General features: G+C 39.2%; 1 protein-coding gene across 4 annotated transcripts in view; it reads right to left on the reverse strand.

The window, feature by feature from the left end:
• Positions 1-11,541: 11,541 nt before the first annotated feature.
• The window catches only part of MAP9 (microtubule associated protein 9), a 36,656-nt gene continuing 31,904 nt past the window's right edge, over positions 11,542-16,293 (reverse strand). For all 4 annotated transcript variants that reach the window (XM_078394800.1, XM_073001523.2, XM_073001524.2 and 1 more), the window contains one exon: positions 11,542-13,365. In XM_078394800.1, the coding sequence (XP_078250926.1) occupies positions 13,243-13,365 (123 nt within the window). In that variant the 3' untranslated portion in view covers positions 11,542-13,242. The remainder of the gene's footprint in view (positions 13,366-16,293) is intronic.

The raw sequence follows: 16,293 nt of genomic DNA on the forward strand, positions 1-16,293 counted from the left end.
CTGGTACCATTGGTATTGTTTCTAATACGTATATCTTGTAGCATCTGATTCACTTTACTCCTGTATCTTTGGGCATCTTTGCACATCCACCACATGTGATAAAATGTTCCTTCTTTCTGTTTAGATTTCCAACATATATTTGAAATCTGGGTGCTTATTTTAGACAGTGTTGTGGGGGTCATGTACCATCTGTAGAACATTTTGTATATATTCTCTTTAAATACAACATATTTACCATAGTTAATTTTATATTTGTTTTCCAAATTTGTTCCCATTGATCCAGTTCAATATTATGTCCTGCATTCTTTGCCCATTTAGTCATACATGCCTTTATCACTTCATCTTGTGTTTCAAAATCTAACAGACAATTATATAACTTAATACATTTTCCCTCTGATTCTAGAAGAATTATGTCAAAAGGGATAAAGTAAAAGCCCTGTTGATTACTTTTAACAAACCTTGATAATAATTGTGATCGCACCCACCAATCCATTTCAGTGCCTTGATCTACTACTCTTGTTGAGTTTTGATAGAACCATCAAGATTTAAAACCTCACTATATCTTACTATTTTCTTGTTTTCTCTCAGTTATGGTAGAGCAAATGCTTCAACTGGTGTCACCCAGTGTGGTATTTTGATATATATTTGGTTTTTCACTTTATTCCGCATCAACAAAAGTGCCTTCCTTAATATATGGTTGTTAAATTGTTTAAAATCCTCAGTGCTGTTATACCATAAGAATGTATGCCAGCCCCATTTCAAATCATATCCTTCTAATTTCAAGAGCCTCGTGTTTTCCAATGTTATCCAGTCCTTAATCCATACCAATGCAGATGCCCTATAGTAGAGAAGCCAATTCGGGAACCCCATTCCTCCTTATAAGACCTTATTTTTAGGTCTTGTAAGTGTTTGATTTTAATTCTGGTTTTTCCCCCTGCCAGATGAATTTGGAAATGCATTTTTCAAGCTCCTTGAATATTGTTTGTTTTAAAACAATCAGAATTGTTTGAAAAAGGAATATGAGTTTTGGTAGAATATTCATTTTGATTGTAGCAATTCTGCCCATCGTTGACAATTGTAAATTTGTCCAGCTAGAAAAGTCTTTCTTAATTTCCTCTATCAATTTCAAATAATTATCTTTCAGGAGAGTACTTGTTTTCTTTTTAAAAATTATGCCCAAGTATTTTACTTTCCTTCCTTCCTGGAAGTTTGTAATTTGTAAAAGTTCATCAATCTCCTGTTTTTGAATGTTTTTAGTCATAATTTTTGTTTTCTTGTGATTTATTTTTAACCCTGCCATTTCACCAAATTCTTTTAATTACACCATTAGAGCTTCTATTGATTTTTTGGGGCTTTCAACTACTATAAGCAAATCATCTGCACCTTGAATATTTCTCCTCGTATTTTGAGACCTTTAATTTTATCTGATGTTCATATCCACTGTGTTAGTACTTAAATTAGTGATAATGGGCAGCCTTGTTGTGTTCCTTTCTGTATTTCTATTTCTTGTGTACATTCTCGATTGATTCTTCTTATTTTTTATGCTCTTGAACCCAGTGGTGTAGCACAGAGAAAGCACAGGGGCAATTGCCCTGGGCACAAAATTCTTAGGGCACAAAATTGCAAGGTTTGCCCTGCCTGGCACACAGCCACAGCTCCTCCTCCTGGCAAGTCCAAGCTGCCAGAGACACCAGGCCCACCTCTGCTGCCACCAGTGTGGACCTTGAATGGCTCCACAACCACTTCATGGCACCACCGCAGGGGCTTCTCCTGCCCCAACTATGCACCCTGCCCCATCCACATGTTGGGTCACAGAGCTGGCATGTGACCTGTGACCCACAATACTTGCCATGCCCCAGGTGCTGGCCACCCACGCTATTGCTTGAACCATCTTCTTTTGCTTTCTCCTTCCACACGGTTAATTTAACATCACTGAAATAGTAGGACATTAGTAGGACTGAGTGTGTAAGTAATTGTGGAAAGATGGTTGCTATATGGGCACTTTGATTGGAGAAGTCACACAATTAGGACATTGGAGTCTATCTTTCCTTCCTCCCAAACTTTATTCTTCTTTTCTCAGTTTTTGGTGCAGTGATTCCCATATTGCCTGCAGAGATTCTGACTACATTAATAAAGTTTAACATTCCCACAAAATGGATGAGTGCTGCATGACTTCCCCCAGATCATAGCCATTTGTCTTTCCCTTCCATTGTTTCTTCTTTTTCTTTTTTTGAACAGATCACATCATAAACTGTGGGTGCAGTGGGTCAGAATGTCTTGTAAAAGCACAAGGCAGGGCATTGTTTGGTTACAGAGTAGATTATAGGCCTTGTAGCTGCCTTCAGTTCTTTTTAAGGAGAAAGATGGGATAAAAGTATTTTACATAAATAAAATATAAATAAATAAATTTCCCACATGTTTAAATTGAGAATTTAGTCTGTAATGTATTTGATTTTCTTAGTTTCTCAGGATTGTGGCAATTTCGCCTTTTCCTTTGTAAATTAAAGTGATCTGGGTATGTCTGTAGAAAACATGTCTCAGTAAATATTTACCTTTGCTTTATTAAAATCAAAAACACCCTTGCATTTGTAGTATTAAATTTTAGTAACTCAGAATATTTGGATGAAATTTGTAATTGAGGAAAAGTTTTATAGAATGAAGAAAGTGGCCTGAAATAATTTTATTAAGAAATATTTCTCTCTTTCCCCCCCTTCCTTTTCTTTTTTGATCCTTATTTCATAGAGATATGGGAAGTTTCTATAACTTCCAAGTCCACAGATTTTGCAGATACAAATGTCTGTTTTCAGTAATGTAGATTAATCATTTTTTATAAATGAGGGGTTCGAAACTTGCACTGAGACAATCAACCTCAAAAGCCCTTCAGGAACGGGAGAAGGAGGCTTGTTGCTAGTTCATTGTTGAGCCTGTTGCCTAGCAACTACTTCCATTCTATGTGCCTTCCCTTCCTTGATTAACAGTAGCAGCAGCTTATCATTGGAGAAAAACGTGGAAAGAAAAAAAAACACAAGTCAAAACCTAATTAAATCATCTACTTCCACTAGTAAATGTCCCAACCTAATTGAGCTAGGTTGCAACCTGTCATTGCCAATCTCTGCTCACCCCAGTAGAACTGCTATGTCTTAGGATAATGACTGGAATGTCAGGAGTGGCAATGCTTCTCCTGGAGGGAGATGAACCCCAAGGCGAGTGACTCTGCAGGACAGGAAACTCTGGGTGTTGTGTTAGATGATGGAAAGCCTGGAAACTCATCTTTACTCACTTCCAATTTGAATCAGGGCTGACTGGCTGAGCATTGTATGTGCTCTGCTTGTGAAACACTGGTGTGCCAGAAAGCCAAGAGTGAAAGGAGAGGATGGCGTGTATGCCATTAGGTCCACCATGCCATTTGGAGCAAGGAAGACAATGGAAGGGTCAACATCACAACTTGTGAACCTTCTCGTTTTATGTCCTGGTAGGAGTGGCACAGGGCCTGGAGGGGAAAATCTAGTGTTAAGAGTTGCACAAGTAATACAAACAGGGTCTAGGAAAACTTCCCATTTGTGATGTAGGTAAGACTACACAATGTTGTTTCCCTTATTTTTTTTTTACCAAGACATACAGGAATGCTACAGGAGATCTGAGCACTCCCAAATGTTTTCTGCATGCTCAATTGGGCCAGCCCTAGAATTAGATAGAATAAACCAGCTTTATTTTTCCAAATACAGTTAGCAATATTGGATTTTGTAGATATCACAACTGAAGTGAGATGTTATTGCCTGCTTTGACTCTGCAGGGGGCTCTTGAGTGGGTTCAGACAGCTGGATGTGTGTGTGTTAGAATACAATTGCTGTTTGTGCCACCTAATCTGCTTCACACCTCCCCAAATTAGGCTGCTGTCTCTTATTTGTATTGTGAAGAGGGGCTGGCCTGTCAGCTTTAAATTGAGATTTTTATAGGAGTGTTTAGCTGCTCTATATGGAATTGGATAGTATTTAAAAAATATACTCAAATGTTTAAACTTTCACAGTAATATATCATATATTGTAACATACATTAATATACCTCAAAAACCATTTGAGTTGTATATTATAGGATATATCCCTAGCAAGGCTGTTTGTGACTTTCTGAAAAGCACTAAGCCTGTTCTTATTCATGTTTAGCAGGGGTGCAATTTATTCTGATATTTCCACTAGCTGTTTGCTTGGTATAATTTGAAGGTGATGGTATAATTTGAAGGTGACTTCACTCTTCAAAAAGTTAGGAACTATGCTGGAGGTTTTCCATTGGATATTCAAAACAAGATGCCATTAACTTCTAATTTTACTTGAATGACCTACAAGTGCAAGCAACTTGCAGAAAACAGTTCTTTGTCCTAGAGCTTCAAACATTTCTGTTCATGGGAGAAAAATGTAAAATACAGTATTAGCATCATTTTCGAACAACCTGTATATAGGGTGTTCATTTATCCTAGTTTAGAGCACAGTCCTCCATTTGAAAGGCTGTCTCATCTAAGGGCTCATTCACATTGGCATTCTGACTTTATTTCAAACTTATTTAAATTAAAGCTATGTGAAATATAAACCACAATGCAAGTTCTCGTTAATTTTGTTTTATTTCACCTGGGCACTGTTGCACAGCTGATCCTGTGCCCAACATCTGACTGCAAAAGGAGGAGCAGCAAGGCTGGGCTTGCAAAATGCCACTGACACTCCTGCAGGAGCCAGTCACCTCTCCTGGAGTCCTATTCTTTGCTTGCACTCAACTGATTGGCAGGCTCTTTCTTCTGGCCACACTGATGCAGCAGTGAGGCCAGGCTTCCAAAATGCCACTGCTGCTCGCAAAACACCACTGTGGAATTTGGCTGGCTCCAGTTCTTCATGCTACACTTGCCAGCAGCGGCTTTGTGATTCAGTTTCACCCATGCATCATGTGAGTGCTAATATTTAAATTGATTTAACTATTGCTAAAATCAATTTAACTAATGTTACAAGGATCCTTGACCTCCTCGTCCATGCGCTTGTAGTCTCGAGATTAATGTAATGCATTCTACGTGGGGCTACCTTTTAGGTTGATGCGAAAGCTTCAAATGGTGCAGAATGTGGCGGCCAGACTTCTCACCAGGGTGAGAAAATATCAGCATATTTTCCCCACTCTGGCTGCCCTGCACTGGCTGCCCATTCATTTCTGCATTGATTTCAAAGTGTTAATGATGACAAATTAAATCCTAAATGGTTTAAGACCTTGATAGCTAGCGCAACGCCTCCTCCCACCCAGGCTGAGGGGCCTGCCTAACACTGAGGGAGGCCTGGAGAGAAAGAACAAGAAACCGGGGCTTCTCGGCAGTGACCCTTGCCTCTGGAATAGTCTGTCTGCAGAGATCTGCCTGGCTCCCTTGCTGGGTGTAAGAGCAAGCTAAAGGCTCTTTAGGCAGGCTTTCCCTCTTGTTATCACCTAATGATTTTCCCATTTTGAATTATATTATATATGTTACAAATATGTTGGGTTTCCCCAAAATAATCCTGAGCAAAGAGTTAGTGGGCCATATCAGAAGTGTTTGGTGAGAGATCCTGTTAGTGCGTGAACACGTGGAAAAGTTTTTGCAGAATAACCTCAAGGTCCTTGTGGCAAAACGACTCACACACAATCAGCTTCTTCCACCACCAGATGTGTATTTACAGGATATTTACAAGTATACAGAGCGACAGCATGACACCATGAATTCAGCAGTAGAGCAGGAATACCGTACATCTTGTCTGCACAGTCCACATATATACACTTATGCATCTGGCTGTGTCCAATCAGCACAGATGTTGCATCATCCCTGAGCCAGCCCTCCTGAGTCACTATGACTCACCACTTTAACACACCTGAACATCATGGCTGCTTATTAGTACATTTGTTCTGCTCAGGCCTGTAAATTTTATACTCTGACAGATCCCAATCCTCATCTTCACCTATTCCAAAGAAGTTCCATGTGAGAGGAAATGACAGTTGAAAAAAAGTTGGATCGGTAGGATGAATATGTATGCTGCATTTTGCTTAATATGAAATCTAGGAGTTGGGTCTTTTTTAACAAAATGGTAATGCAAGAACATAGTGCTTGGTTGTAATAACCTTGAATAGAGGCAGATTTTTTAATAAAAAAACAGAAACAATTTGACCTAGAGGCAAATTTTGTTTGTCTTGTTCCCTTGGATGCTAACAATCATTTGTATGAATCACTTGTCCAACTCCGTCTAGGGTTTATCTTCTATCTCTATTTCTCCAATATCTGAAGCATTGCCACATTGCTCTGAAATAGCAGTGTGACTCTACCATTATTTCATTATAACTGTAGGCTATACAGATATTAAGAGTATAGGAACTGAAAATATGTTCATTTTCTGCTTGTACAAAATACCAAAATGGATTTTTCTGGCTTTACTGAAAACTTTAAGAGTTACCCTTAAGAGCAATATATTAATGAGTATTCATTCAACAAGAACGAATAAATCACATTCTTTATACCAAAATATAATTTATTTTAAAACCTTTTCCATCAAAATACAATAATAAACATATTTGCCATACCCGCTTGAAGATATTTTATTTAATTATTTTAGAAATTTTCTTGTGGATTAAGCACTCAGAAAGACCAGTTAAATTGGACAGATTTCTGGAGGAAAAGTCCATCGCAGGTTACAAGCCATGATGGGGATGTATAATCTCCAGGCTTAAAAGGAAGGTACCTCAAAATACTAGATGCAGGGGAGGAGTATCAGGAGACAGGTATCTAGTTGTTTCATGTGTTCCCAGAGGCATCTGGCCCGTGAGATGGACTAGATGGGTCCTTGGCCTGATCCAGCAGGGCTCTTCTTATATTCTTAAATTAGTTCAGCTTCCAAGCAGTTTTCCTTATTGACTTGAAAAATACAAAAATACAGGATAGTGCTATCTTTCTCCACATTTCTTAAACCATTCTAATTGTTGAATACTAGTGCTGACCTTTTTCATATGCTGGATTCAGATATATTTTCTTCTCTCTTCAAGTGACTAGAAACAATAATTTCCTAACACATCTAACTCCTAAAATTGCCTTTCAAATTAAAACTGAGAAATAAATTCTTAAGACAGATATCTAAACAGGAAGCTGATATATAACTGCAAGCTAAATACAGTACCTTTACTGAATCTAAAAACAGCAAAGTTCTACTTCACAACAAGGTCATCTCTTTTTTATATATATACTATAACACTATCCTGCTTTTGTGCACAGGTTGATACTGCAACTTTATCCTAAACATCTGTTCCAGTAATAACTGCTGATACAGTAATTACTTTGGGTTAAGCACAAACTGAACAGTGAACAAATATACTGCATAACAGATTCTCCTCGAGCCTTTGGGACAATTTTTAAAATATTCTTTATACATATACATATACATATACATATACATATATGTATGTATGTATATGTATATATATATATATACATACATACATATATACATACATACATACATACATATACATACATACATACATACATACATACATACATACATACATACATACATACATACATACATACATACATACATACATACATACATACATATATATATATATGTTTAAAAAGAATATTGTCCCAAAGACCTGAGAATTGCTAGAGTTGTCATCTAATATTGCAATCCCATCATTGTTACATCAAGCCCTATTATGCCAAAATGGATGAAATGCACCATTATATTCCTTGTAGAGAGAGGTTGCCTCGAAGTGCCAAATTATAGTACAATGATACTGTATAGAGACAGAAGTACAGCCTTCTTGCACCAGATGGTGAGTCTCACAGAAAAAAATGTTTTTTGTTCATTGGTATGCAGCTATACCATGTTCCCTTAAGGCATACAATTGGTGTAAAACTGTATTGCCAGCAAGCAGGACATCCATAAAGAATATTCCACACAAAGTGCAACATGGTTCAGGCTGAAACTGCTACAGTCAGAAAACAGGGGAAAAATCAGATCACCAAAGGAAGCTAAATGAAATACTCCAGCTAAATCCACATTTGTGTGTCTTATCAAAGCTTGGGAACATTATTCCTTGGGACCAGTGTATCTCAGCTGTCCTCAATGGGGGCCATATAGCCCCCTGGGGGCCTCTGGCACATTTGAAGGGGTCACTGATTGGAAACAATTTTGTCACACACCACCTTATAAAGTTTGCTATGCAACTTATACAATCTTGATTTGGCCTATATTTCTTTCATATTGTGTTTATGGCTATGACCAAAACAAGATTGAGAATGGCTGTTGTAGCTCAGTATTACCAACACTAACCCACAGTGGGAGTTTAGAATTTCAGATATGATTCTTTCCTAGCCCAGTGATCTCTCACTAAAGTGCTAATCAGGTCTGACCCTGAGCTTTCAGAATCAAATGAGATAAGCATGTTCAGTGTAGTATGCTGGTAAGGTAGGAAGACCCAAAAAGTTGCTTGTACTGTTGGACTAGCTGGGTGACTTGTATATATCACGCAGTGGTGAGAAGATATCAGCAAAGTGGTCCAGGACCATGGTGATAGGTGGCAGCTGTCACCGACTGGTACCAAGTGCATTGTTTCAGACAGAGCAGTGAAGAGTGGTTTTGACCAGCCAGACTCCCTACTGTGTTCTCTTTCTTTCGTATATTGCTTAAACCAGCTTATACGTCATTTCTAGCTTATTCCTTACGCAACCTTTATCAAACTTGACATTAAACCTGACAGTTGTGTCCTTCTGTCTTCTTCTTAATTAGACAGCAAACCCTCTGGGCAGGGATAACAGCACTTGTCTGTTCTGCACTGTACAACACAAGCCAAATATTGAGAGATTCTGTGATCCCAGATCATTAGCAGCTTAGCATGAACAAGAACATCTATTGAAAATTGTTAAGTTGCAGCATTAATTGTTTGTAACCTTTCCTAGCAGTTCTATCATAGCATCTTGATCATGACTTTAAAATCTGATATTATGTACAGAAAGAGCTAACTTGTTCAATTCAATTGTGTACATTTTTTAAAATGCAGCTGAGATTGTAGCTGCATGCATGTGTAATTGGTAATTCTGAAGGTGAGAGGAAATTATCTGCAATTTTCCCTCACCTTCACCAACATGCTTTCCAGGTAGGAAATTTGTCTCATTTTAAATAAGACTTTGCATGCTAATCTGTTTATTTTATGTATGGCAGCTTAGCCTGAAAGCCTACAAGAGTGTATACATTAGATTCTTACATGAATATGCTGGAAAAGCTTTTTAAAAAATACTTTTAAAAGAAACAGAAAACAAGACGGTGCACCTAACTGTTGTGAGTGGTGTGGATTGCTTCTGCAAGGAAGCTGCAATTATTGTTTTCTGTTCAAACAGAAAAGCTACAATTTAAACAGCAGAGAAGCAGAAGGCACAATAGTTCCCTCAAAATACTTCTTTGTTGTCCTAAAATTGTTTTAAAAGCTCAGGAAAGTCAACCAAGAAGAAGAAAGCAGTAGGACTGTTAATAGCACACCACTGTAACAAGCTGTCAAAAAACCTATGATGAAAAGGCTATCACAAGAATTCTATTTTGATTCTGTCAAGACAACCTCAAAAGAGACTTTTTGCACTGTGCCTGAAATAGTTCTCTAAGCCTAAAGAGAAATTCAATTTTTCCCAGTGTTATAATAACAACATTCCGTTGTCTGCCAGGATCCCTAATAAGATTGCACCTACTACAGAATTTGGCATAACAAAGCACTCTTCTGAAGGACAAATCTCTCTTAAAAATACAGGAAACATTCCAAGAAGAGTTTTGCAGACACAAATTGCCAATTTATTTTTATTGGTTTCTCTTCGTTTCTATAAACATTTTATTTTGTGCCAATACCAACATCAAGATGCTATTTTGTGGGTGCTGTAACAGAATTATACCGGAGAGAAAAAGCAAACACCTCTGAAAATTTGCAATGAGTGGGAATGGGAAGTTAGGGAAATGGAACAAAGCTACCCTTTTCTCTCTTTGCCATCCAGACCGATTTCCCTCTAACCATCATGAAGATGGCTGGCAATAGTAGCTGCCATCTGTCAGTTCAATGGATTTTCTTATTCACTCCTTATTTGTGGTAAGAGATTCTCTGGGCAGATCACAAAACAAGTACAATAATTAAAACCTAACCTAAAACTAAAAAAAGGAGGATCTTGGAAGATTTTAATGTTCTGACAGGCACCTATAAGGAGAAGACAAGACTTTCAGGTAGCCTTGTTCCAAGCCCCTTATGGCTTTAAAAGTTAAAACAAGTACTTCAAACTCGGAAAATGATTGTGTACCATATCACCTGACTAATAGGATAAAGGTTGGTGTTATTCTCTGTGCTTTACATTTACTCTAAGAAGGTGTTCACAGCTAGCTTGGGACAGTCTAGGAAGAAGTGGCCTAATTTATTGCCTTCTGCTGCCCTAAATGCAATGCTGATCTTTGTTTCAGGACCATGTTCCACTACATTTGAGCACAACCTGAATTCCCTAAATTCCAACACAACTAAATACAGTGGTGCCTCAAATAGCGCTGTTAATGCGTTCCGCAAAAAAACATTGCTATTGGATTTAATCGCTATTCAAAATGTGATTTCCCATTGAGATGCATTGAAAGCCGGCTAATCCGTTCCAATTGGAACGAATTGCCATTGCTATTCAAAAATCTCCGTAGGAAACATCGCTATTCAAAACGCGGTTCCCCCATTGAAATGCATTGAAACCTATTCAATGCATCTCAACGGGGGGGGGGGGAAGAATCAGTTCCCTCCTTGCACCGATGGTGAGTTCCCTTCGCACGGGGGGGGGGGGGAAGCTCAGCCCAGCGCGAAGGGAACTCAGCGTCGGGTGCAAGGAGGGAACCGATCTCTCCCTGGCCAGCGAGCTTGCTTTTCCAAACGAGAAGCAAGCTCGCTGGCCAGGGAGAGATCGGCTCCCTCCTTGCACCCGACGCTGAGTTCCCTTCGCCCGGGGGGGGGGAGCTCAGTCCAGCGCGAAGGGAACAAGGTGGGAACTGATCTCTCCCTGGCCAGCGAGCTTGCTTTTCCCGATGATCGCTATTCGATAATCGCCCATAGGAAACATCGCTATTCAAAGCGAAAAAATGCCCTGAAAACCTCACCGCTATTCAGTTTTTTCGTTAATAGAGGTGCTCGCTATTCGAGGCACCACTGTAAACCAATGGTGTTTATATTTGTTTCTGCTAAATAAAATGGACACACAACAGGTTATTTTAGGAAACTGCAAATGAAGAGATACATTTTCTTCTGAGAGTCATGGTTCAAAGTCATTTCACATTTCTTTTTGAAATCTGCACAGGGCTGATGTTACTTTCAGAAGTTTAAAAGCACTGAGTCACCAATTCTGAAATAACTTCAAGCACATTTGCATGCCTGATCTTTGCAGGTACCATAATTGTGCCAATTAAATATGCTTTATGTTGAAAACCAAAAGGCAGGAAGAGGCATGGCTCTTGAACTGCCTTAATTATGATGAAGTGGTTTCATAAAACTGATGTCTGAGGTTCAAAATATTTTATTTTGGAAGAAAATTGTTGAGTGATTACTTGTAATAGAATCCAAAAGCATGATTCACTCTAAAGTGAAGCATCTAAACTTACAAATATTTAGAAAATTCAGAGACTGGACACCTCCAAGTGGGCTCACTTAACTTAGGTTCTCATTTATATCTGAGTATTTTAAAGTGAGACACTTTAAAAATATATATTTATGTAAAATTGTGATATGCACATAGAAAAGTAAATTTATTTTTAGGTATGATGCATTTCTCACATATGCCTGGTGTATCTGTTTGTGATAGAAGAAACGTAGGAGCCCTTTGCCACACACAATAGCTATAGGTTTTTTTTCAAAATGCAAACAGCTACCTTAATTCTATGCAAACATATACATTAGGAACCTCCGTATCCATGGGAGAGCCATTCTGCAATCTAAAAGCAAAGTGTGCTGATTATATACTGGCTCATAGCATTTAAAGCAATCTCTGGGCGGTTTACAAGTTAATTATGCAGGCTACACATTCCTCCCCCCCCCCCATAAGCTGGGTACTCATTTTACCAACCTCAGTAGGATGGAAAGCTTAGTGAACCTTGAGCCAGTTACCTGGGATAGAAACTCGGGTCATGAGCAGTTTAACCACTGCACCATGGGGCTCTTCAATCTACTAGGAATGCCTGATACTGTGGATAGTAGCAAACTCTATATACAACATACAAAGACGTGGAACAAGGGCCACAAAGGGGTGGGACAAAGCCACAAGACCCACTCCCTTGTATGTTGTGTACAGGGCTGTGATGAACAGCATAATTAAAACCATGGATACCGATCCCACAGATATAGGGGACCTACTGTACAAGGGAAAAACAGGCTTATGAAGAATCCAGTAGGACACAGAAATAGTACAGAGAAAGCCACAGCTGTTTCCATGAGCACAACCTGTATAATCAACCATACACAGAAAAATGGTGACCCAAAAGCAACTTTCTGCTTATAGTGATCCTGTTTCACTTATAATCAAAACATGCCATGTAAAATTTGTTGCACCAGGAAGCACATATGCATCCCCTTCTGATACATTTCTCCTCTCCCTCTACTGTATGCATTTCTTCAAAGTACTGCATGATGCTTCAAATGTTATCTTTAAAATTCTTATAACTTACTTGCTTTTGAGTGGAGACAAACTTCTCATCAGCTTAGTTATTTAAAAAATGCCAGATTATAATGTTCTGCCTTATCTGAATAGGATCTGACCTCACAAAACATCAGGGAAACATGCTCTGACTTAAGAGAATCCAGCAATGTTCAACAAATAGTTAGGGGGTCACATCACAACTGTTTATACTGCTGCCCTCTAATTGAAAATTGTGTACTTAGAGAGTGTTACCCTTTTAGTATTCCAAATATCTGTTCATCAGCAGATATGTACTACAGCTTGTCTTAACTGCTGCACTCATCAACTGAGCTTTTAATCTGTCAGTAACTGTATTGAAATGGATGGGGAAAAACCTGACAAATTGTGTGCTGCACATGCAGTGTCACAGATATAGGACACATAGTGCTCCTATACCAATGAACCAAATCACCACCTATGAAGAAACAATGCAAGGACCAATTTCAATTCAAGTTAAATCCAGATGTTGTGCAATAATGATGCTTAGGCAATGGCAGAACAATAGACCTCCCCTCATGACACTGGGTATCTCAGTAGCTTCTTGTGGACAAAGCTTTGCCAGGTGGGCTCCATGGTGGTGGAATTTCATCCTCGAAGATAACATGAAGTTTCTTTTGCTTTCTCTGAATCATTTCATTCAGCTCTTTCTTTTTCTGTTTATGATGAAATAAATGGCAATAATTAGTAGAGTAGCACTTAGATAAATACCAGTTAGTTTTTAATTTATCCTCTAAAAGTATCACTTGGTTCCTTCAGAAAATTACAGGCCCAACAGTTGCCTATGTTTGCATGCTGATATCTTAACCAATAATTTATTCAGAGAGATTACTATATATCTTATGGTGAAACTAGAATTCAATGGCTGAAATCATGTTGAGTAACTCAATTTGGATAAAGGTTGATGATGTAATCAATTTTTAGGCTCAGAGTTGCTGAAATGGATTTCAGTCAACAATTTGGTTGAAAAAATTTGACATCTCCATGGGATGCTAGCAACGCCTTAAAGTCCCAATGGTTTTGTTGTAGCTCCAACAAAAGAGCAGATAATTAAAATAATCAGGGCTCAACAGAGTACTTGCAGATATTATTATTATTTTTTTACATTTTCTGCCCTGTTCTTATTTACCTCTTCAGAATATGTAAAAAGTATCTAGTTTACGATGATTTTATTGAAAAGTAACTGTTACCATTTAAAAGTTCCTGCAGTTGCAAGTTTTTTAAGTTTTATAAAAACCATAGTTTATAGTTTTTATAAAGATAGGTGCTCTACAGAATTATAGTTGCCACCATCTCAAATATTTCAAACACAAGCAATCAAAGCCATCAAAGAGAGTCAATAGAATTTCAAGAGTTGTTCTTCCAACAAAGCAAGTCACCTAGAGCAGTGGTCCCCAATCTTCCAAACAGTGGACCGGCTGGAGCGGTCCATGCATGGGAGGGCGGGGCATCCCCGCACTTGTGGGTGCATGTGATGTGCTCATGGGTGGGTGGGGTGCGCACTCACACAAGTGGGTGGCCAGGGTGCACGCTCGCACATGTTCGGATGGGCCGGGCTCACTCGCACGTGTGGGCAGGGCACCCGTGCACACATGTGTAGGTGGCAGCGCACCCATGCGTGCAGGTGGGTGGGCCATGCATGCGTGTGGGTGTGCAGGGGGAGTGCGTGGGAGTGGGTGGGAGATCTGTCTCTGTAGCCCAGTCCTGCCAAGGCCACAGCCCAGTACCAGGCAGTGGACCTGGGGTTGGGGACCCTGGACCTAGAGGACCATTTCAATTTGATAGTCAATGTCACCTTTGAACTATACCATGGGTTCCCAACCTGTGGATCATGACTCCTGAGGAGGTTGCAAAGTGTTTGGGGGGTTTACCATGGTTATTTTTAGTTGGAATTATTCGTATATTTATTATATTAAATATGGTACACACAATGCTGTTGGATTTTAATCATTTTGGGCCAGAGATGGATAATTTTAATCTGAACCGAAATTACAGGCAAGCTAGAGTTCTTAATTATTACTACACCCTTTGGGGCACATTTTCCTTTTATGCAAGCATATCACCCCTGCCTCCCTCCGAAAGAGTCACTCTTACTTATTTCCCTCTGCTCCTCCGCATCCACCTTTGGAGGACTGACATCGGCCCTTAGAACCTGAGCATTAGCACGACCCAAAGAGACCTGAATGAGGTGAGCACATGGTATACAATAGGAATGCTGATGCCCAAGATGGTGGCAGGATTGAAAAGTTGCTGCTGCTGTGGCAATGGTGCCTTTCACTCCACCTGAGTCTCCCGCTCTTCCGGAAGTGGTGATGACAGTGCAATGAAGGATTTGGGCAAGGAGATGCCTCCAGGCTCCACCGGTCATGGAGGAGGAAGGCAAGAGAGGAAAAAGTGAGGAAGGAGAACTGAGGAGGCAGTGGAGCACATGGTGGAGGTGTTTATTTGGGCTTGAGGGGTGGGTGGGGTCTTCACTGAGGGGGCTTTTTTGGGGGGGAAGAGACATGATGGAAGGTCATTTCTACACCCAAACAAGTAAATTAAATTCAAAGTGCATTGACATTTTTTCCTTCTCAAATTTTATCTGGTACGGACAGGTTTACAGCTCCCACCCCATAATTATGTATTATTACATTAATATTAATATAATAGCTTAGAATTATATTCTGAAATCTATTTTAATGTGTTTTTTACCCCATTAAAATGCCTCTTTATATAAATGTGGTGGTGGAGTTAAAGGTTACTTGGCTATTATAAAAAGGGGTTGCAACTTGAAAGAGGTTGGGAAACTCTGGGTAAGTTAATGATAATCAATCCTAGGAAACTTAACTTCTGAAGTTCTGTTCTCTGCTTATCAAGTCCTTTGGCTGAGATTGCTTTTTGACATTGTACAAGCTATATTATATTACTTATTTTGTAAAAAAAAAATAGATTAAAACCTATTTCTAACAGTGTATTTAAATTGTTAGCCATACCATATCCGGAGTGTAAGGGAACTTTTGTGGAAATGTTTTGCCAGTCTATCAGGCCTGATGCTAGATGACTGATAACACAACCAATTTTGCAAGCAGTTTAAGACTATGCTTGCAAAGGGAAGCTGGTGGGATCTCCCTGCCCTTCCATCATTATATAACACAGTGGCCAAAATCCTGTTACTTAGTGTAATAAATCACACTAAAGTAGGCCTATTGAATCAATGCAGATTTAGTGAGTAGACATGGGTACGAAACAAACCATGGAGCAAAAAAACCCTACAAATCAGGCCATTCAGTGGTTTGTTTGTGGTGCTTGAGGGAAACATGCGTGCCCAGAATGAAACAAAATACTAAACTATTACTGGCGTTAGCGATTCGTATGCTTTGTGGTTTGTGCAATTTGGGACTTCCACAAACAGCAGAATAGCCCCCACATGAGTCAGAGATGCCAAACTCACAGCAAGTCTTCAGCTGTCCATGTTCCACAATGTAATCAGAATAAGAATGCATCCATTAACTTGGGAAAGAATTACACTTCACACAAGTACATAATAATTTCATTAAATGCTTGGGAATTATGAGGGGAGAGCAGGGGACACATGTGGAGAG

This window comes from Pogona vitticeps, chromosome 5 (genome assembly GCF_051106095.1).
Source record: "Pogona vitticeps strain Pit_001003342236 chromosome 5, PviZW2.1, whole genome shotgun sequence".
In the NCBI taxonomy this organism is placed as follows: Eukaryota; Metazoa; Chordata; class Lepidosauria; order Squamata; family Agamidae; genus Pogona; species Pogona vitticeps.